This window comes from Leopardus geoffroyi, chromosome E3 (genome assembly GCF_018350155.1).
Source record: "Leopardus geoffroyi isolate Oge1 chromosome E3, O.geoffroyi_Oge1_pat1.0, whole genome shotgun sequence".
NCBI lineage: Eukaryota > Metazoa > Chordata > Mammalia > Carnivora > Felidae > Leopardus > Leopardus geoffroyi.
The window spans coordinates 26,491,814-26,515,754 of record NC_059340.1 but is presented as its reverse complement, the minus strand read 5'-3'; the positions used below and the strand labels follow the sequence as shown (position 1 = coordinate 26,515,754).

Here is a 23,941-nt window from a genome sequence, read left to right as displayed (position 1 = left end):
TCCACACCTTCTGTCTTTACATTAACCCCGTGTGCGAGACTATACTTGTGTTCAAAAATATTTGTGGCCTCTCTCTAAGGGAGGCTTGACCATGTGACTGCTTTGGTCAAAGCAATGTGTGAACGTGACATATGTCATTTCCAAATACACACTCTAAGAGTCAAAGCATGGTTCACCATGTCGTTTTCACTTAATGTGATAACTAGCGCTATTTTAGAGAGAAGCTCGTCAGCCTGAATCCCAGAGTAAAGACAACGTGGAGCAGGGAGCTATAGCTGATTGAAATGTTCATGTAACATGAGTGAAAAAAAAGCCATTGATGATATAAGCTTCTCAGATTTAGGGGTTGTTTGCTGCGGCAAAATCTATCCTAAACTGATTTGTGAAAAATACCCAGTAACCAAGGTAACCCGAACAGATTTCTAAACCTTGCAAACCCAAAGAATCTCAACAAACACAATGCCATAGCAAGCCACACTTCAGTGCACTAACCTCACAGCATGTGCTTTTGTCCTTTCTTGGGTGGAATTACATTCATTACCGGATGCAGATTCAGTGACTTTCCAATGCAAGTAGTTTCTCTTTCTAGTCTCTGCACTTCTAGTCTGCTTCTTATGGGCGTACCCAACATGAACATCGGGGCAAGGTACTGTCTGGGTTGAACTCCAATTTCTGCCTTTTTTCTCTTTGGAGTTTCAGTCTTTTATGATGATGTTTTCCACCCCCGAATTTTATTACAAAATTTTTCCAGCAATATAGAACAGTGAAAGAATTTCAGAGGGAACATCCACATATTTACCACCTAGATTCTACAGTTACCATTTTGCTTTATTGGCTTGGTTGCATATCTGTCCACCAATCCATCAGTCCATCCGTCTATCCATCTACCTTGTTTTTTGGGTGCATTTTAAAGTAAGTTGCAGACTCATGATGACATGATGATGTCTTATCCTTTGTCATTTACTCTTTTTCTTTTTAATTCTGGATTTTTAAAAATTGCTTTTTAACCTTGTTTGAGGTTGTCTTAACTGTTTCCTCTGCTTGCCGAAACTTGCACATACTCACCCTTTAACAATCATGAACTCAGTATGTTTGTCCACATTACGTAAACCCTGGGTGCCCACACTTTCTTAATCTCACTCTTTAATTTTTCTCTCTATTACTTCCTCTCTTATCTCTTCACTCACCACAACTTTTCATTTGCTCTCCCTTCTCTCTTTCAGCTCCCTGGCAGATAATTTTTAAACTAAACAACAGCTGAACAATATCCTCACTGTTCCACGTGTCTGAGTATGCACGGCACGTCCACACTTGCTCAGATCAGAAGGAAAACACAATTTCTTCCATTTTATTTCTTTGCATCAAAAGTGATTAAATCTGTCTGCATGACCTTCATACATCAGACCATTGGGCTATTTTAAAAGTCTATTTAATAGAGTAAGTCAAACTGCATTCCCTTGGTAGAAGGAATCTTTACCACCAAACAGTGCAGTAAATGCCAAGGGAACAATGCATCTTTTATGGACAGGAAAGAAAGAGACACTGCCATCTTACAATTGCTGAATTGTTTAAATTATACAGCAATCCATGCTAGATACATATTTGCATTGTTGTACAAGTATTTTCTTAGTTGGGTTAAAGATGGCTTTTTGAAGGCAACCCTGCTTTTGCAAGGCAGACTTAGAAAACCCTGTTACATGCTCCAGTACATTTAATTTTATTACCCTGGCCAGCATTGTTTCAATTTTTTAATAAAAGGCTATCAGCAAGGAGGTAGAAGACTGCAAACAATCTCCAGCAACTCGGGAACTGCTCTGTTTTATGGACTAACGGCTGTAGTAAAGCTTTCAGTAAAAAATTTTAAGCAGCACTTTCCTTTTTGGTGAGAATCAATTTCACAACAGTTTTTTTTTTCAACCTTATCTAAGATTATAAAGCTGAGTTGGCTATTTTGAAGTGAAGAGGGGAAAAAAAAGAAGAAACATTTTCATGATAAAATATTAGGAGAAGAAAATGAAGAGAAACTATCCAGAATTATATTAGCAATCCATAGTTGGGTTTTTGTTTTTTTTTTTTTTAATGTTTATTTATTTTTGAGACAGAGACAAAGTGTGAGCAGGGGAGGGGCAGAGAAAGAGGGAGACACAGAATCTGAAACAGGCTCCAGGCTCTGAACGGTCAGCATGGAACCCGATGTGGGGCTCAAACCCGCGAACACTGAGATCATGACTTGAGCCGAAGTCGGACGTTCAACTGACTGAGCCACCCAGGTGCCCCAAGCAGTCACTAGTTTTAAATATCAGAATTCTTGGGGCGCCTGGGTGGCTCAGTAGGTTAAGCGTCTGACTTCAGCTCAGGTCACGATCTCGCCATTTGTGAGATCAAGCCCCACTTCAGACTCTGAACTAACAGTGCCGAGCCTGCTTGGGATTCTCTTTTTCTCCATCTCTCTCTGCCCCTCTCCCGTTTGCATGCACTCTTAAAATAAATAAATAAACTTTTAAAAAAAGATGTCAGAATTCTGGTAAATAAGCTCTTTCTTGCTTTGATATTTGAGAGTTGAATGGTGAATTCATTCATTCATTTACTTACCACCCATTGATCACCTACTCCATGCAAGGCACTCAATTAAGCACTAAGAATATAAAGAAAAGAGACATGTGCCTTGTCCTCAGGAAGTTTATAGTTAAGCGGGGAAGATAGACATGTGGGCAAGTATTATGTTATGGTTATGTCTGAGGTACTATGACAGAGTGGCAAATGAGGAACTGAGGGTGGAGGGCTGGGGAGTTTAAGCTGAGGAGGGTGAGAATGGTCAGAAAGTCTTCCTGGAGGCATCTAGAAGGACAAGTGGGGGTTAGCTGATTGGAGAAAAAAAGGAATAGGAGTTAAAACTTTTCCTGTTGTAAGCAATAAACAACCCAATACAAACTGGCTTAATCGAACAGAGACTAGGGATGCCTGAGTGGCTCAGTCAGTTAAGCGCCTGACTTTGGCTCAGGTAATGATCTCACAGTCTGTGAGTTTGAGCCCTGCATCAGGCTGTGTACTGACAGCTCAGAGCTTGGAGCCTGCTTAGGATTCTGTCTCCCTCTCTCTCTTCCCCTCCCCCACTTATGCTCACTCACTCTCTCTCTCTCTCTCTCTGAAAAAATAAATAAGCATTTAAAAAAAAAAATGAATATAGTGGCTCATGTACCTGAAAGGTCCAGGGAATTTGGGCTTTGGAATTTGGGTATAGCAGGATCTAGGGTCTAGTACAGTGTCAGTAGAAATCTGCCATTGATGGTTTAGCCAATAGCATCTCCCTTCTTACTTGGTATATTACCCCAAATTTATTCATTTTCTTTGGAGTTGCTGTGCCCTTCAGGAGTGGCTGGACGCAACTAATTATATTTGTAATGATCCTATTTCCAAATACAGTCACATTCTGAAGTTCTGGGAGTTAGGAGTTAAACGTATGAATTTGGGTCGAGGAGGACACACAGTTCAATCCACTACACCCTGTCTATCCTCCCTGTCTCGGATCTCCTGCTGGTACCTCCCACTGGCTGGACCCACCTAGTGAGTAAGGGAGCCTGGTGGAAGTGAACCATAAAATCAGCCTCCTGAGGCACAGAACCGGGTGGGAGAAGTGTAGACCTGGAGCCACTGTTGGGTGGACAACTGGCAGGGTCAGCCACACTGGCCAATGGCACCTGCATGCTTGGCTTCCACATTGCAAGATGGTACCCAGACCCGAAGTAGTGCTGTTGGGAGGGTTCGAGTGGACTGGGAGAAAGCAGTAAGTATAGTTACTCAGAATCAAGTTCCATATTTAAATAAAATCCTTCTGTGACAATTCCAAAAGCATGTAGTAAGCCTCCTACTATGTGCACTGTCTTTTATTAGTCCCTGCTATCAGAAAATGTGCTAATCCAAAGATGACTGGAGAGGGGTGCCTAGGTGGCTCAGTTGGTTAAGCTTCTGACTTCAGCTCAGGCATGATCTCACAGTTCATGGGTTCCAGCGCCACGTCAGGCTCTGTGCTGACAGCTTAGAGCCTGGAGCCTGTTTCAGATTCTGTGTCTCTCTCTCTCTGCCCTTCCCCTGCTTGCACTCTGTCTCTCTCTCAAAAATAAATAAACATTAAAAAAATTAAAAACAAAAAAATAAAGATGACTGGAGAAAAGTCTTCAGAATTCTTTACATCACCCCAAGCTACTGTTTGTTGATGTACTTATAAACCTCATCAAAGACTCATGCATATTTCATCTAACCCAAAAAATCAATTAACCTCTCTTCCTTTGTCCTACTCAGACATGTGGACAAAGAGTATAATTTAATTCTCTCTTCTCTTTTTTCTCTTTAGAGAAAAAGAACCAAATTCATTGCCTGTGATTTTCTGACTGAGTGGTTATACAAGTAAGTTTTGCATGTGTTTGAATATTCAATGACCCTAAGGATTCAATAGTGTTCATTTGCAAGCAGAATAGCAACAATTGACTTGAATTTTTGCTTATTGTTTTCTTGTCAATCAAAATATGGCATCGTTACCAGTCAAAATCCAAAGAGGATAGGGGAGTCTTTCACGGAATTCTTCTCCATTCCATTTGTGGAGCAGTGGCTGAAGCATCAGTAAGTACCAACACAAGGCCTCAAATAATTTATTCCTATTTTAAGATTGTGTTAATGATAGTTTTCTCCAATCCACCTAACTCATGTAATCTATCCAGGACTCCAGGTCAGTTTTATTCGTGGTTCTTGTCTCTAGCTATTTTCAGTCCAGGCTAAGAGCATCCTATCCGTGGTGATTATTCTAGAAGCACTTCAGAAATAAATCAGAAAAGTTAAAAAATTCTTATCCTAAGTAATTCATCTCTCCATTCTCTCTCCTCACTCTTTCTCTCTTCCTCCCTTCTTCCCTGCCCCCTCTCAAGGTTATTATGTCTCAGGAAATAGGACTAAACTTTTTTAAATACTGATTTTTAGTTATATGGATCGATTCTACATTTAAAATATTAGAACATGACAGATAAATTTAAAATTCTCCTTGGCCATCATATGAGTTCTTCTCTGCTCACAAAAGTAATCAGTTTAGTCTATAGTCCTTCCAGAGCTCTTAAGGTTGGTTAACCATGTAACATTAGATTATATCATATAAAATTAGTAGTACTATTTGCTGTGAGTGATTTCTCATCAATGTAATGATGATGATGGCAAATAACATTTATTGAGTGCTTATATCATTGTTCTCAGCATTTAACACTAATGAACTAACTTGATCCTGATAACAATGCCATTACCAGCCCTATTTTGCAGATGAGGAAATGCATGCATTATTTTGCAACTTGCTTTTGTTTGCTCTCAAATGCATGCTTTTGAGATCTAGCCCTGTTGATTCAGTCACACCTAATTCCTGCCTTTGATGGTGTTATAGTGTATTTCATCTCTAGATTTGCATAATTCACTCATTCATACAGTAAGTATTTATTGAGTACTACGATGCACCAAACATCATTCTAGGTGCTGGAGGTAAAGCACCTTCCTTGCCTTTATGGAATTTATATCCTAGTGGGGGATGACAGACAATGAACAAGTAAGTGCTATAGGGAAAAAGAAAGCAGAGAGGGGGAATGCAGAATATCGAAGGGGCTTAATTTTGCATAGGGTGGTCAGGAAGGATCTCACCTGAAAGATGACATTTAAGCAGTGGTCCACTATTTTAGATCATAGGTGGAAGAAAGGTCAATTTAGAGAAAATGATGTATATTTAACTTGTTGCTTTGAAATGTTTTCATGCCAGCCCTTTGTGAAAACAATGTAAGGAAACCAAGGCATTAGAAAATTAAGCAAGGCTTGTAAAACCTCATATTACATAGAATGAAAGACCTTAAATTAGACCTTTAGCCCTCGAATATCACTTTTTTTGTTTGTTTAGATATGCCCTTCTTGAGAATGCCAAGTTGAATAGACTCTTGACTGACTTTCTTAATTTGGAGAATTAAATATACCCCAGATTTTACCAGGGTTTTAAAAGATTTTTTTTAAGTACTCTCTGGGGGTGCCTGGGTGGCTCAGTCAGTCAAAGCGTCCGACTTCGGCTCAGGTCATGATCTCAGTCTGTGAGTTTGAGCCCCGCTTTGGGCTCAGTGCTGACAGCTTGGAGCCTGGAGCCTGCTTCTGATTCTGTCTCCCTCTCTCTCTGCTCCTCCCCTGCTCACGCTGTCTCTCTCTGTCTCTCAAAAATAAATAAATGTAAAAAAAAAAAAATTTTTTTTTTATTTAAGAAAAAGTACTCTCTGCACCCAACAAAGGACTCAAACTCACAACCCTGAAATCAAGAGTCATATGCTGTACCAACTGAGCCAGCGGGGCACCCGTTATCAGTTTTTTAAAAATCAGGGGCGCCTGGGTGGCTCGGTTGGTTAAGCATCTGACTTAGGCTCCAGTCATGATCTCACGGCTTGTGGGTTCCAGCCCCATGTCGGACTCTGTGCTGACAGCTCAGAGCCCAGAGCCTGCTTCAGATTCTGTCTCCCTCTCTCTCTGCCCCTCCCCCACTTATGCTGTCTGTCTCCTTCAAAAGTAAATAAACATTAAAATAAAAATAAAAATCTGAGATTAGCAAAACATTGAAAGGAGAATGAATGATCTTGGAAAACCGTGTTTTTTTAATTAGGTTCCAAACCTGTGCCTAATTTTGCCCACTATGAAAATGGAAGGCCCATAATGTATTGAGTATAAATGATTAATAAGTGGAAGAGTTTGCATATATTTTTCTAAGACAAGGTTTTTTCAGTATCATTCTCCAAGTTATTGCTTTGCCTTGAAAATGAAGCATTTCTCACTTCTGATAACCAATGAAAAAGAATCTTAAAGATATGAGAACTTCTCTAAATAAGAGTCCTCTCAAATCCCTAGTCATTTATTATAAAAATATCTTCTGGGGTGCTTGGGTGGCTCAGTCGGTTAAGTGTCTGACTTTGGCTCAGGTCATGATCTCACGGTTCGTGGGTTCGAACCTCACATCAGGGTCTGTGCTGACAGCAAAGAGGCTGGAGCCTGCGTCAGAGTCTGTGTCCCCTTCTTTCTCTGCCCGCCCCCCCCCCCACCGCCGCTCACATTCTGTCTCTCTCTGTCAAAAATAAACATTAAATTTTTTTTTTAAATATATCTTAATTTAAAATGGTTGCTCACTTCCTCTGGCAACTCATATAAATACACTAAGAAGTAGCAAAACTGACCATTTGACTTTAACTCCACAAGAACAGAAATACAAGAGCTCTCTCCTAACTGGCATTTGTATCCTCTATTTCTGTAACCTTTCAAAGAGATGCCAAGAAGTGTGATAAAACTTTAAATTATATTAATCCTACTTTGATGCAATAAGTATTTTATTGAACACCTACCAAGTGCAATGCACAGAGCCTGGTATTGTGGAATAAATAGAGATGAATAAAATATGGGCTCTGGCTTTGGGAGTAAGAGAGACATATTTACAACTAAGTATAGTTTCTGTAGCAAGTGTTCTAATACAGAGGCTAAAGCACTGAAGGGAAATGGGGAAGCACAAGACCATTCACAGACCCTCCTGACAGGCCTGGAGCCAGCCCAGTTGGGGCAGCAGACAAGCTGGTTGGTGCCCACATTTGGTCTTGAGAGGGAAGGACTCAGGTCTTGTATCCTTCTCAAAGATACCAGAAGAGTCAGAGAGATAAGTAAGAACCAATGCTCTTAAAGAGAATGAGAGCAGGAGCTGGAACCAATATCTAATCCAGGTTTTTTGAACCTTAGCACTATCGACATTTAGCACCAGATAATTCTCTGATGTGGGGCTGGCCTGTGCATTGTGGAATGTTCAGCAGCTTCTCTGGCCTCCACCTACTAGATGCCAATAGCACCTCCCTAAAGCCATCACCATCAAGAATATCTCCAGACACTAGCAAATATCAGGGGCATGAGGGATCGAGTGGGCAGGGAGACAACAAAATAGCCTCTGGTTGAGAACCTCTGACCTAATCCAGTGGTTTTCTACCCTGGCTGCACGTTAAAGTCATCTGGGGAGTTTTTGTTGCCTGGCTTCCCCAAGACCTATTAAATCAGACCTCTTAATTCAGGGTATAGCCCATGTATTGGTTTGTTTGTTTGTTTGTTTGTTTTTAATAGCTTCCTGGGTGATTCTAATATATACCCAAAGTTGAGACCTCATCCATAGAGCAGAAGAAATACTGTGTTCAAATAAATAATATAAATAATATGTTATACTATTAATAAGAAGTATACTTGAAGTAGTAAATAGTATGGCACAAAAACAGACACATAGACCAATGGAATAGAATAGAAACCCCAGAACTAGACCCACAAACGTATGGTCAACTCATCTTTGACAAAGCAGGAAAGAACATCCAATGGAAAAAAGACAGCCTCTTTAACAAATGGTGCTGGGAGAACTGGACAGCAACATGCAGAAGGTTGAAACTAGACCACTTTCTCACACCATTCACAAAAATAAACTCAAAATGGATAAAGGACCTGAATGTGAGACAGGAAACCATCAAAACCTTAGAGGAGAAAGCAGGAAAAGACCTCTCTGACCTCAGCCGTAGCAATCTCTTACTCGACACATCCCCAAAGGCAAGGGAATTAAAAGCAAAAGTGAATTACTGGGAACTTATGAAGATAAAAAGCTTCTGCACAGCAAAGGAAACAACCAACAAAACTAAAAGGCAACCAACGGAATGGGAAAAGATATTTGCAAATGACATATCGGACAAAGGGCTAGTATCCAGAATCTATAAAGAGCTCACCAAACTCCACACCGGAAAAACAAATAACCCAGTGAAGAAATGGGCAGAAAACATGAACAGACACTTCTCTAAAGAAGACATCCGGATGGCCAACAGGCACATGAAAAGATGTTCAGTGTCGCTCCTTATCAGGGAAATACAAATCAAAACCACACTCAGGTATCACCTCACGCCAGTCAGAGTGGCCAAAATGAACAAATCAGGAGACTATAGATGTTGGCGAGGATGTGGAGAAACGGGAACCCTCTTGCACTGTTGGTGGGAATGCAAATTGGTGCAGCCGCTCTGGAAAGCAGTGTGGAGGTTCCTCAGAAAATTAAAAATAGACCTACCCTATGACCCAGCAATAGCACTGCTAGGAATTTATCCAAGGGATACAGGAGTACTGATGCATAGGGGCACTTGTACCCCAATGTTCATAGCAGCACTCTCAACAATAGCCAAATTATGGAAAGAGCCTAAATGTCCATCAACTGATGAATGGATAAAGAAATTGTGGTTTATATACACAATGGAATACTACGTGGCAATGAGAAAAAATGAAATATGGCCTTTTGTAGCAACGTGGATGGAACTGGAGAGTGTGATGCTAAGTGAAATAAGCCATACAGAGAAAGACAGATACCATATGGTTTCACTCTTATGTGGATCCTGAGAAACTTAACAGGAACCCATGGGGGAGGGGGAGGAAAAAAGAAAAAAGAAAAAAAAAAAAAAAAGAGGTTAGAGTGGGAGAGAGCCAAAGCATAAGAGACTGTTAAAAACTGAGAACAAACTGAGGGTTGATGGGGGGTGGGAGGGAGGAGAGGGTGGGGGATGGGTATTGAGGAGGGCACCTTTTGGGATGAGCACTGGGTGTTGTATGGAAACCAATTTGACAATAAATTTCATATATTATTAAAAAAAAATAAAAATAAATAAATAAATAAATAAATAAATAAAGAAGTAGTAAATAGTATAATTTCGCCATTCCTCTGCTAAGCACTTTTACACATATTATCTCATTTAATTTTAGTGCCAACACTAAGATGTAGGTCCCAAAACTGAAAGGAGCCGGAAGTTGCAAACGAAGTAAGGTTGGTCTTGGGCAAATATGGGGATTGTTGGGGGCAAAATAAATGGGCATTTTGAGTAGGGCTTAAGGGTACAGATTAGAGGAAGATGAATCTTGAGGGTAGACTTTGTCAAAGTTTTCTAAAGGAAGCAAAATATAAACTAGCACTTCCAGCAGTTCTGGGCTGAGGTTAAGAACATGAGCTCTGGGGACAGACAAACCAGAGTTCAAATGTCTCCTCTACCAGCTTACTAGTCGTATGACCCCGGGTAAGTGTTTTAGCTTCTCTTACCGTGTAACAAATTACCCCAGCACTTAGTGGCCTGGAACAGTAAACACTTGTTAAATTCTCACAGTTTCTGTGGATCAGGAATTGAGGTGCATGCTGCTCAGCTGGGTGGTTCTGTTTCAAGGTGTCTCATAGGCTACAGTCAAGACGTCGCAGGGGCTGTAGTCTTCTGAAGACGTGACTGAGCCTACAGGAGCCACTTTCAAGTTGGCTTACCCACACGGTACCACACGGTGCCACACCCACCCACAGGCTGAAGGCCTCCATTTTTCTCCACACGGACCTTTCCATGGGCTGCTCGCGTGTCCTCACCACATGGTAACTGGCCTCTTCCAGGGTGAGAGACTCGAGACCAAGAAGAAAGCTGCAGTGCCTCTTGTGACCCAACTTGGGAAGCCAAACACCTGCACCTTCCACCACATTCTGTTCATTAGAAGTGAGTCACTAAGTCCAGCTCATGTACCACATGCAAGGGGAGTGTGATTAGGCTCCACCTTTTGAAAGAAGGAGTATCAAACCACACGCGGACATATTTTAAAAGCACCCCTGCAGGTCACTCTCTAGGCCTGTATCTCCTCGTTAGTGAAATGTGATTGATGATCATGAAGATGCAGTGAAATGATGCACCTACACATGAAATCGTGAACAGGCCCAGTCTGGAGCAACATGTGCCTTCCTAGTGGCCACTGTTGCCATCAGAGGACACCGTGGACTTTAGACGAGACATACAGCAGAAAAGGGTACTCATGGCCAAAGGCAGGAAGGTGGGAGAAGGCAGGACTTGGTCCAAGCACAGGAAACCAGCATAGCTGACTCATAGAGCATGCCGACATATAGGGAGGGGATAGGAGATAAGGCTGGAAGGGAGTCAGGGGATGGATTTTGGTTTAATGTAAAACCATCAAGTTAGGGCATTATTCCATAAGCACGAGAGAGTATTAAAAGATTTTGGAGCAGAGGCATACTGTGAGCGAGCTGCTTTGGCAGGATAACTCCCAAGAGTGCAGCGGACCACCTGGTTCCAGCCCTAAGATCTTGAGCTGGGACAACAGGAATGGAAAGGAGGACACTGTGATAGGTCCAGTGGATGGATGGCACAGGATGATGAGTTTGGGGGTGAAGAAATGTGCCTGAAAAGGGGAGATTTGCTGGGCGAATGGAAGCCCATGATAGAAGCAAAGAGACATGGCTGCAAAATCAGGCTCAAGGGTAAAGATGAGGATTTCTGGCTTGGGCACATTGAGATTGAGGCGTCCATATTGGAAATATTGGTCTGAAGCTCAGAAGTGGAGTCTGGAGAGAAACATTGATTTTGGAATCAAGATCCCCATGTCAAATGTACAGCTACAGCTGAACTTTGGAGTGCCCCAGAGTTGGTCCAAGGGTTCAATGAAGGAGGCACTTACTCTAAGTCATGTGGTTGGCAATGGTGACCATGCCTTGTCTTGTCTGCAAAGCAAATCATTGTTTCCACTTAGGTTATGTTGAGTTGTTCAGTGGGGAGGGAGTAGGGTATATTAGTTTTCTCTTGCTGCTATAACAAATTACCACAAAGTTTTTAACCAATGCAAAAGTTATTATTGTACAGTTTGGAAGTCAAAAGCCTGACATGGGTGTCCCTGGGCTAAAATCAAGGTGTTGGCAGGGCTGCATTCTTTCATGGAGGACAATGTGTTGTCTCTCTAGGGGAGAACACATTTTCTTGCCTTTTGCAGCTTCTAGATGCTGCCTATATTGGCTGGTGGTGACTTCCTCCATCTTCAGAGCCAGCAATGTTACATATCTCTGATCCTGTCTCCTTAGTCACATTTCTCTGACTCTCTTTTGCCTCCCTCTTTGTTAGGTTACATTGGCTCACCCAGATAATTCAGAATATTCTCCCCATCTCAAGGTCTTTAATTTAATCACATCTGCACAGTCCTTTTTGCCATTGTAACATAACATAGGTTATAGGAATTATGATTCTTTCATGTTTGGGTGCCATTTTTCTGCCTACCTCAAAGAGTAATGGAGAATATGGGAAAATTGGAAGTCTCTCACTGGTAGGGATCACCCACATTTTCTTGGGGATCACTGACATTTTGAAATGGTATTATGGGTTTTGCGAAAATGATACATGCTCAGAGAAAAAAGTAAAAGTATGAAGAAAAAGGTACAAATCACCTAAGAGCCTGCCTCTCAGATGTAACCATTGTTGACATTTTAGTGAACTTCTTTTCAGAGACTTCTATGTGCGTATATACACATATATTAGGTATAAGAAGATGTAGGTCTTCTTCTCAGACCAGAACTACAAGTAAGAGGAAATTTGGGGTGAAGCGGAAAAACTGAGCAAGTTCATGGTGGGTCCTGTCATCCTGATTGTTCATTTAGGTGTAGAGGCATCTGCTGTGAGGGAGGCCCAGGCAGGTTCTGGAGGCTTGTGGGGGAGGAAAGGGGGTGTGCAGCAGCTGCTGTGGTGAAATTGGTAGGGAATCAACTAGGGATAAATAGGGATGGCCCAGCTGATGGCCTGAATTTGTGGTGCATGTAAACAGCCTGCTTATGTGATTATCACCAGCAACCCTCTGCAACCCTGGAAAGGGGGTGGAGAAAGCAGATGGTTGGGTAAAATCAGGGCTGAAGACTAGCAAAGCTAATATTAAGTGGAAAGTCTAGACTGGACCTAGGGGATCTTAAATAAAGGGGAAGCATCATTAACTTTTCTAAGAATAATATCTTAGTTTTTTTTTTTTTCAAAAGCTACCATATTTTTTGAATTATGTTAACAATTTAACCACCAATTTTAATAAAGAGAAAGAAATACTACATTATGTGTTCACTTTAGAAGTGAGAAACATACCAAACTTGGAGACACTAAAATGGGGTTCATGTGGTTTTTGAAATTTCAATAGGTAGATTTTATTTGAATCATGATTCAAATGAAAAATAAAAATTAGGAGGCAATTGGAAATTTGAATACTTAATAAATAGTTAATGATATAGGGGCACCTGGGTGGCTCAGTCGGTTAAGCGTCCGACTTCGGCTCAGGTCATGATCTCACTGTTTATGGGTTTGAGCCCTGCATTGGGCTCTGTGCTGACAGCTCAAAGCCTGGAGCCTGCTTCAGATTCTGTCTCCATCTCTCTGACCCTCCATTGCTCATGCTCTATCTGTCTCTCTCTCAAATATAAAAAACAAAATATTAAAAAAAATTTTTTTGAATAGTTGATGATGTAAAGAATTATTCTTTTATTTAAGTATGATAATAATTTCATAGTCACAATAAAAAAAGTTACTGCTTTTTAGAGAAACATGCTAAAATATTTATGAATGAAATATGAAATGGTATGGTGTCTCTGGGAGGGTTGGGAGCGGGGAGTTACATTGAATAACTGACATGCAGAACAGTAGAATTGAAGCTGGCTGATGGTGACGTGGGTTCATTTTTGTTTTCTTGTCTACTTTTTTATATCTTTGAAATTTTCCATAATAAAAAATTAAAAGGAAAAGAAACAATGAGATTTTTCATAGCTCCTCATGACCACTTGAATGATGGATGAGCCATGGGCAAGGAGGTATTTATTGACTGGCTGTCAGCTGGGAGGGTTGAGGGCTGTTCTCCACTGGAATTTGCTGGAGCGACAGACAGTGGAGGAGACTGAGTTTTTATGTGATCATGCTGAGAAACTCAAATGGCATGGAAGGAAAATGGCCCTGGGGCAAGGCGAGAGTAGCAGGTGTGGGACATGTGAAAAGCCTAGTGCTGGAGAGGCCTTGGTCACCCTTCCTGAGACCTGACTCCGAATGCGCGCATGACTCACCAACCAGTTCCCTTACCTCAGCCTCATTCTCCCTTCACATTGTCCTCTGATGCCAAACCCACTTCTCCCCAGCAACAATGAAAGGAGGATTAACATGATCAGAGCCTTGGGCTTGCCCTAAAGAACATGGTTCTACTAGTACTTTTTCTTACAATAAATACTTTTTTTTGTAAATCTTTTAGGCTTTGCAGGCTGTATATGGCCTGCAAATTGCTGATCCAATTACTTCAACTCCACCATTGCAGCAGGAAAGCAGTCATAGACAGTATGTGAATAAACAGACATGGCTAGATTCTAGTACAACTTTACTTACACAAATAGGTGATGGGCCACATTTGACCCATGGGCTATAGTTTGCTGAGCCCTGTTCTAGATACCAAGAATGTTCTCAAATCCTAGTTTTGCATAAGAGCTAAAAACAATTAAATGAGCGTGAGTGAGAAAGATGGAAGGTTGGATAATGTTACGATCAGAGCAGAAATTTGGAAAATTGAGATATGAGAGTCTTCAGGGAATCTGAAGCCCATTCTAAGATGTGACCATTCTATTGAGTGATGGACATAAGGGAAGATGGGAGTCATGGAGTCATGTGGATTGGAGGCCATGGTGTTGGAGGTGTCATCAGTATGAATAATGAAGTATCTGAAAAGGCCGGTGGGGGATGGGTTGGGGAAGATGACAGCACGTCAAATCCTGGAGCTGTCGAGGGTGGTGTAGGAATATCCTAGAGGACAAAGAAGTGGCAGGAGTGGAAGTGTAGGAGTTAGAATTTGGACTTTGGGGGCGCCTGGGTGGCTCAGTCGGTTGAGCGTCCGACTTCAGCTCGGGTCATGATCTCACAGTCTGTGAGTTCAAGCCCCGCGTCGGGCTCTGTGCTGACAGCTCAGAGCCTGGAGCCTGTTTTGGATTCTGTGTCTCCCTTTCTCTGACCCTCCCCCATTCATGCTCTGTCTCTCTCTGTCTCAAAAATAAATAAACGTTAAAAAAAAAAAAAAAAAAGAACTTGGACTCTGGATTCACAACTCTGACTTCCAAGCCAAGCTTCACCATTTCCAGTTGTGTGACTCTGGATGAAGATGTCTTAACTGCTCTCAGCCTCAGATTTTCCATCTGTAAAATGGTCTTTCAAGTAAACAAAGCTAGTTTCTTACCTAAGAGGAATTCTAGTGCCAACCATTAAGGGGATACCATTTTTCCAGTACTGATATGTTTATGGATAGGTATGTTCCAGCTATTTATTTATTTATTTATTTTTTCAACGTTTATTTATTTCTGGGACAGACAGAGACAGAGCATGAGCGGGGGAGGGGCAGAGAGAGAGGGAGACACAGAATCGGAAACAGGCTCCAGGCTCTGAGCCATCAGCCCAGAGCCCGAGACGCGGGGCTCGAACTCACGGACCGCGAGATCGTGACCTGGCTGAAGTCGGACGCTTAACCGACTGCGCCACCCAGGCGCCCCTGTTCCAGCTATTTAAAAGTAGTTATTTATTTGTTCATTTATTTAGCTGATGTTTATTGAATGCTCAAATGTGCTCTAAAATTATAGCGCACAGACATATTCATAAGCTGGTTGGCTACCGTTTATTGGATACTTTGTACCATGGAAATATAACACAGAGAAACATGGTACCTGTCTTCATGGATAGTTTTTGTGTATAGTTGGATTACAAAATGCATGTACTTAATTTATACTAGTTCAATGACATGCCTTTGGGGGAAAGAGAGAGAAATAAGATTTTTAAAAAACCAAGCTGTTCCCCTTGCCATTCCACTCTATAGGCAAAAGCATAAATAGGGCACATGACTCAGCTCTTTCCTTAGTTGTTCCCAGTGTTATGTGCCCTTCATAACATGGGCAGCTCTTAAGACAACTACATGCTTCTCTTTGTATGTCTGCCTACCCACATAACTACCTGCCAACCAAGCATTTATATAGTATGTACTTGGGTACTATTCTGAACAGTTGATAAATATTAACCTAATTTAACTTGTTTGACAACCCTACAGAGTAGGAAATGTTATTGTCCCCGTTGTAGTAGTCAGGCTATTTTAGGCTGAGTTGCAATCATAAACAATACTGAAATACTCAGTAACAGTTTACTTCTCGCTCATACAAAGACCGACACAGTTTAGGCAGCCCTTTTATTTATAGCTATCTGGAACATAATGATTTTTGAGGTCACTAAAGCAAAGGAAGAAAAGAGTGAAGGAGGCATTTTAGTTCTTAACCTTCTCAGCCTAGAATGTTCTTAACCTTCTCCCGTCTCCTGACAGAGCCTGACTCCAAACCAACTGCAAGGGAGGCTGAGATCCATAAGGGACACTGGATATTCCACGAGTACTGGCTGTCCCAGTGACAGCCATATTTCAGAGAAAAAACTGAGGCGCAGAGATGACCTACCTGCCCAAGGTCAGAAGCTAGCAAACAACAAGACAGGATTGAACCCAGGCAACCTGGCTCCTGAGTCCATGCCTTTAAGAACCTGCCTCTTAGATCACCTGCTACTTAGAGTGATCAGTGCTAAGACAGGGAGAACACTGGCTATGTGACATTGATTGAAGGATGCCGTGAAGGGGACATTTTGACTAGATGTGATTTTCATCTTATGTGCTGATTTCAGAGTACAGCTGTAGTAGAAGATACAACTCCTCTTTATATTATGTGTGTTAGCATTTATTGCCTCAGAGAATCCTATCTACCAGCCAGGGGAACCATCTAAAATGTGAGTTTGGCTTTATTTTAACGTTCTTGGTAAGACAGATTCTACCAAGCCCAGCTGTCTTTGTTGCGTGATGTCATTATATTGTCAGATCACAGCTGGTGGGTTGGGATCATTTGTCACGGATGGCTGCCGATCGCTTTTCACATAAATGACAGGCCCTTCTCCTACAGGTTCCCCATAATTTAGCATACTCTTCACTCTGTCCATGCGTTCTCAGTTACCCATTTCTTTTCCATAACTTTTTTTCCAAGTAACTGCATTTTTTGTAGCTATTTTATATAGACATTGACAACCCTTAAATTTTTTTCTTAGGTATGGGAAACCTGTGTGGCTCACACAGTTAAGCGTCTGACTCTTGGTTTCAGCTCAGATCATGATGTCACAGTTCATGGGTTCGAGCCCCGTGTCAGGATCTGTGCTGACTGCACAAAGCCTGCTTGAGATTCTCTTTCTCTCCTCTCTCTGCCCCTGCCCACCTCAAAATAAATAAATAAACATTAAAAAATATTTTTTCTTAGGTTTATAAAGATAACTAAGATTTATCACAAAGAAAATAAACATATTTGTTAAATAAACTATACAGTGAAAAGGAAATGTTTAAAATCAAGGATAATCATAGAATTAAATAACTCTACATGTAAAAATCTTTCAAAAGGATGTTTCACTCCAAAGTCAGGAACGCGGCTTTTATTTTGTCTTCTAAATTATTTTGTAGCTTTCATATTGTCTACAGAGTTACTTTAAGAATTAAAAACAATTACAAAACTAAAGGGTATTTATTCTACTTTTCAAAAAAATTTTTAAAGTTTATTTGAGAGACATAGAGAGTGGGGAGGGGCAAAAAGAAAGTGAGAGAGAGGGAATCCCAAGCAGGCTCTGTGCTATTAGCAGAGCCTGATGCGTGGCTCGATCTCACAAACCATGAGATCATGACCGGAGCCGAAATCAAGAGTCAGACACTTAACCGACTGAGCCACCCAGGCACCTCTATTCTACTTCTTTTTATTCCATTTCTTGCTTCCTGTGGTAGACATTTATGTTTTTCCCCACCCTGCATTGATTTCCTCTTCCTCCTCTGGGTACAGAACTCCATGTGACGCTGAGAGGATCACGTTTCTCCTGTTCTCAGTCCATGTGGACAGTGAGCTGATTCCCCCTCTGGCTCTGGGTTGGGGATGTGACCCAGGCCTGGCCAGTCAGACCATTGAATCCCCCTGACTACTATAGTTGCTCCCAAATTGTTTGAGTCACCAATAACCCCAAGATTTTTTTAGGAAGCAACCAGGAAGCTCTTTTCCTTTAGACTTACTTTAGACTCTCTCTTTTCCTCTAGACTTGGAGCTTTGAAGTCATAAGCCTTGAGCTGCTGAGGGCAAGCACCTAAAGAGGTTGTGCCCGAGATAATAGTGGAACTGAGAGGTGGCCGGAGCCTGAGTTTCTATGGCATTGTTTTGGGCCTCTCTATCTGGCCATGCCTAAAGCTGACTCTATCCCTTCTCTCTTAGTTAATCCTTTTTTTTTTTTTTTTAATTATTTTTTTTGCTTAAGCCAGTTTGAGTTAGGTTTCTTTCTTTTTAAGTTTTATCTATCTTATTTTATTATGTTTGAGAGAGCATACACAAGTGGGGGAGGGGCAGAGAGAGAGAGAGAGAGAGAGAGAAAGAACCCCAAGCAGGCTCTCTGCTGTCAGTGAAGAGCCTGATGCAGGGCTAGAACCCACGAACCATGAGATCATGACCTAAGCCGAAATCAAGAGTTGGACACTTAACTGACTGTGTCACCCAGGTGCCCTGAGGTAGGTTTCTATTACTTGCAAATGAAAGAGTCCTGATACGTGCTCTGACATGGTATTGCCCCAACTAGCCTCCAGTATTCCAACTTAGCTTTGTCTAGGTTCTGTTGCTAAACAACCCTCAAATCTCAGTGCCTTACAATGTCAAATGTTTCTTCTTCCCCTTTTTTATGTTAGCTGCATATCACTTTTGGCTCAGCTCCATGTCCCTTTCCATTCTGGGACCCAGGCTGAAGGAACAGCCCCCTCCCTCCCTCTCATGGCAGAGAGAGAAAGGCAATGGCCCATCTACGCAGTGGCAAACCTTACTTCTGCTCGCATTTCATTGGCCGATACAAGTCCATGGCCAAGCCAAATAGCAGTGCTATAGGGAGGTTGACACCACCCCTGGAAGAGACTGCAAGGCATATGGCAGAGCAGAGATATACAATTCTTTTTTTCCAGGGAGAAGAGTAATAACTGGGACCAAAAACACAATGTGCTACATGCTCTCATGAGAGCTTAATGAGGGTGTTTTCTTCCCTACCTTTCAACAGTGGTGGGTTACATCATATCTTCTGATGCCTTTCCTCCTATTTATGAATCTGGCATCATCCTCTTTTTTGTTATAGAGTCGTGACTCAACCAGCCAATCGGAAACAAGGAAATTATTTGCTATCATATTGAGAACAAAAAAAGTTTCACTTTTATTTTGACCAAAAGGAGTTGGTCAGATGCATTTGCAAAAAGAAATCACTACACAAGCACAAGGAACAAAAGTGCCCTGCTGTCTATCTGGTCCCATGTCTCAGGGGAGAAGGCTCATGAAAGACATCATTAAAGCTGAGACCTTCAATGAAACAAAGATTGTGTTTTAGAAAAGCTTGCTTTGGGTGAAATGTCTTTTCAGCAAATTTCAGCCCGTAGACAAAAAAAAGAAAAAGAAAAAAATCTACAATACTTTCATGTCGATGAAAGGTATCTTATGACCAAAAGCTGAGGTGAAAACAAAAGTGTCACCGTGCCATTTGAGGACAAACACCAGCCATTCGTATGATGGTCTGTTTGCAAGAAGGTTAATAATCTGAAGGAAAATGTTCGTGCCTTCTAAATGGCATAGGAAACAGCATGCATGTTGCACTAAGGATCATAATTAAAAGGTGGCATGGCAGTAAATTTGCTGTCGTGTCCTGTTGAAAGGAAAAAAATCTTTTAATTTTATTTTGTCTTATAGATGGGTAACTTCAGAGGCTAGGAGCCTCGTGAGGATAATAAATCAACTTTGCTCTTTATATTAGCATTTGTCTTCAAATAGGAAGGAAGGAGAGCTGTTTCCTGAATTCAGGCCATGCTGGGATGCATAAATCCGCTATGCGCTGCTTTCTCGCTGGAGGTTTGGCATGTGGGTAGCCCTTTTCTCTGTGGCACACAGTCCTGCTTCCTTCCTTTCTTCCTGTTGTTTCTAGGTGACTCTTTGGTAACAAGCCCAGAGAGCCTGTTGGAGGCAGCATGGGTTCCAGCCTGAGCTCTGCCATTTATTAGTTGGGGTATTAGTTTCCCATAGCTGCTTAATAAATTACTACAAAACTGATGGCTCAAAACAACACAGGTGTCGTCTCTTACAGTTCTCGGGCTAGAAGTGTAAAACCAATTCCTTCCAGAGCCTCTAGAGGAGAATTTGTTTTCTCGCCTTCTCTGGTTTCTGGAGGCTGCCTGTACTCTGGAGGGCCCATGGCCCCTTCTTTGCCTCACTCTGACCTCTGGTGTCCATCATCACAGCTACTCCTGTGGTGCCATCTGCGGCTGCGTCCCTGTCACAAAGATCCTTGGGACTACATCATTGGCCCACCTAGATAATCTGGGATAATCTCAAAATCCTTTCCTTCTACAAAGCCCCTTTTGCCATATAAGGGGACGTATCCATTCAAGAGTCTGGGGATTGAATGAGGACATCTTGGGGAACTGTTATATAGCCTGCCACAGTTGGGCAACCTGGAAATAATCCGTTCACCAGCCGTGCTCCTCTCTCCTGTTACTTGGGGATGACATTGCAGGGTTGCCGTGAGGTCTAAGATGGTATCAGAGAAATTGTCACAAGCAACAGAAATTTAAAGGCTACTTAAGGAAAAGGGTATATACTGAAAGAAAAAAAAGATTACTCACAAATGTGAACAAAAAGGTAAGGACCTGGCCTTAGAAAGCAGGTGTAGTGATCCAGGAATCATAGACCCATGTTTTTTAGACAACAGTGCCGGGAAGAATACTATAGTCTCTGCCGGTCCACTCAAGATTCACATTCTAGGGAAACCGCATCTGTTTGGCTAAGCTTGGCTGTCAGGTACACCCCTCGGTTACTGGAGGGTGAGGTGCTGTGACCCACGTTCCCCACCCCCCAGCACAGGGAGGTGGAACTGTCAAAGCAAAATCTGACGGCTGATAGATACCACAAGAAGGGGCAGGGTCTGTTGAGCAGATGAAAATTAAAGACATCCATTGCAGAGGGCTCATAGGAGGTCTCCAAAGAATGATCGCTTTTATTGTGTCCTTAATCTGCGGAGAATGGCAGTCACTACTTTAGTAGTATGAAACATGGAGGGCAGAATAACCAAGCAAGAGAAAGACCAAATATCTGCTCCGCCACTGATAAATCCTGACATTAAGGAAAGTTCTCTGTTTTCTTATCTATAATATGCATTCATTCAAAAACACTTACTGAATGCCTACTCTTTTCCAGGTACTTTTCTCGGTACCGTAGATAGAGTGGAGAACAAGAGAAAGTCTTGGCCCCCATAGAGTTTACATTTTAGTATAAAGACAAACAATAACTAAGCTAACAGATAAGCATATTGCATAATGTAAAGAAGACCCAAGTGCTCTGAGGAAAAATGAAGCAGCGTAAGTGGATAGAGCATCCCAGGGCTGGGGTGAGAGCTGCCGGTGTTTAGAGAAGCCAGGGAAGGTGCACTTCTTTAAACAGGAAACGTTTGCACAGGGGTCTGTAAGCCAACCTTACAAAGATCAGAAGGAGGAGTGTTCCAGGTGGAGAGAACAGCCACTCTGAAGGCCCTTGAGAGAGGGAACAGACTTCGCTAGTGAGACGAGGAGATGAGGGAGGCCAAAGCCGGGTGGACAGTGAAGCCAGAACAGTGGGCTAGGTTGTACCCAGGTTGGGTGGGCCTTTGGGTACCATGGTAAAGATTAACTTTTTTCCTCTGAGTGTGATAGAAAACTATCAGAGGGTTTTTAGGAGAAGATCGAGGGAATCTGATTTATCTTTTACAAAAGATCACTATGGGGGCACTTGGGTTGTTCAGTTGGGGTTCAGGTCCGACTCTTGATTTCTGCTCAGGTCATGATCTCATGGTTTGTGAGATCCAGCCCAGGTCCAGCTCTGTGCTGGCAGCGTGGAGCCTGCTTGGGATTCTCTCTCTCTCTCTCTCTCTCTCTCTCTCTCTCTCTTTCTCTGCCCCCCCCCCAAAATAAATAAATACACATTTAAAAATAAATAAATAAGAAGATTACTCTGGTGGCTAGCGGGGAAGTTGACTTCAGTCACCTCTAACAATGCAAGTGGTTAGTGGGGAGGCTACTGTAGGCAGGAGATAATGGCAGCTCAGAGTTCAGGAGGCACGAAGAGGTTGTATTTGGGATATTTTGATGTTGGAACCAAGACTTGTTGATGGATTGAATGTGTGGTGAGAGAGAAGTCAAACATGGCTTGGAGATTTCAGGCCTGAGCAACTGGCTGAATGAGGAGCCAGTTACTGAAATGGAGTGGCAGAAATTAAAGTTCTGTTTTGAAAATTTAACGGCTTTATGGATAAATCCCAAGTTTTGGGGAGTAAAAATATGAAGCTGTCTTTTTATTTTTTCCCCACTAACTGACCTGCTGTATCATGGTGGGTCTCCCTTCTGTCTGGGAGGCTGCCATTTAAATAACTTTTTGGCCGAATTCCCTAACTTCCTGGTCACTCTCTGTTTTTAGATGGTCTCATTTCACTGTTTGAATTCATCCTGTTTAGTTTTAAATCTTTAGTTCTCAGTCTCATCCTGGATGTAAACCTCGTCTTCTCCCCTTTCCCTAGCTCCAGCCATGCTGTCAATGATTCAGGGGTCCCTGAACTTGGAAGGTGGACACATTGCCTCTCTATTTTCATTACCCTTTAACTGAAATTTAGCCTCACTTTTAATTATGAGCATGGGCAACGAGCTTCAGAAGAGTCCGTGGTACCTGTGTCTTGGTCACTAATAGTGATCAGATTTTTTCACATCCCGATACAGTAGTTGCAGTGGTCTTGAAATATCGTTTACACATGTCACTTCTAAATTACAGCAGTTAATTGACATGCCATTAGCTCTTCCTATTTACTGCATACTCTAGAAACACATATGTTATTATGTCACCTCCTGGTTTTGTTTTGTTCTTTATTTATTTTGAAAGAGAGAGAGCACATGCGCACACATAAGCAGGGAAGGGGCTGAGAGAGAGAATACCAAGCAGGCTCCATGCCATCAGTGCAGAGCCCATTAGGGGCTGGAACTTAGGAACTGCAAGATCATGACCTGAGCCAAAATCAAGAGTTGGACACGTAACTGACTGAGCCACCCAGGCGACCCACCACCTGTTTTTGGTCTTTTTTTTTTTTTAGTATTTTGAAAACTGTATTCCAGTATAATTGGTTTGCTTTGAAATCTTATATATTTACTTTCATATTTAAAAAAAGTATTATTTGGGGGGGGGGGGGCGATGTGCCTGGATGGCTCAGTAACTTGAGTGTCCGACTCTTGGTTTCAGCTCAGGTCATGATCCCAGGGTCGTTGGAGTGAGCCCCATGTCAGAGTTTGGAGCCTGCTTGAGATTCTCGCACCTCCCTCTGCCTGCCCCCTCGCCCTCACCACTTGTGTACTCTCTCCCTCTCTCTCTTTCAAATTAAAAAAATATATGTTATTTAGAAAAGAAATCCAAACTGCCAGTGTAAAAAGGGATCTATGACACAAACCAAGTTAAGATCCCCTGCCAGAGATTTGGAAGCCGTGAAGAGGGAGGTGGTCTGCTCTTCTGATACACCCACCCTTGCTCAGGCTCGCTCTCTGGAGGGGGAAAAAAGGGAGATTGGGAAGGAGGCAGGTCTCCCTCAGGTTTTCGTTGAGTCACGTTAAAGAAAACATGTAATCCGTTACAAAGAGACTAAACAACACGGCAACCTGGACCCGTTTATCAAAACGCATCACGTATCACAACCCTGACTTTCAACACGGTTATACTTTACAGGGTGGGCACCTGGCCTTGTCTTATTCTTAGGTGAGCTCTGTTGGCTAGACCCATATGCGACGTCCAGTGATGGGGCTGGTAAGATGGGATTCGATTCTGTGTTTAACTTAGGAGAGTGATTCAGCTTGATGCCAGGGTAATACCTGCTTGTCGGTCTCTCAGGGTGATTAGTGAGGGGGCAGAAGCCAGATCACATCCTAGTAACCATGGTTTCTGAATGCACTTTAAGGCCGCTAG

General features: G+C 42.2%; 1 protein-coding gene across 7 annotated transcripts in view; it reads left to right on the top strand.

Moving 5' to 3' along the window:
* IQCK (IQ motif containing K) overlaps positions 1-23,941 on the top strand; it is a 127,136-nt gene that overhangs the window by 27,233 nt on the left and 75,962 nt on the right. For all 7 annotated transcript variants that reach the window (XM_045461677.1, XM_045461672.1, XM_045461680.1 and 4 more), the window contains 2 exons: positions 4,352-4,404; positions 4,540-4,617. In XM_045461677.1, the coding sequence (XP_045317633.1) occupies positions 4,352-4,404; positions 4,540-4,617 (131 nt within the window). The remainder of the gene's footprint in view (positions 1-4,351; positions 4,405-4,539; positions 4,618-23,941) is intronic.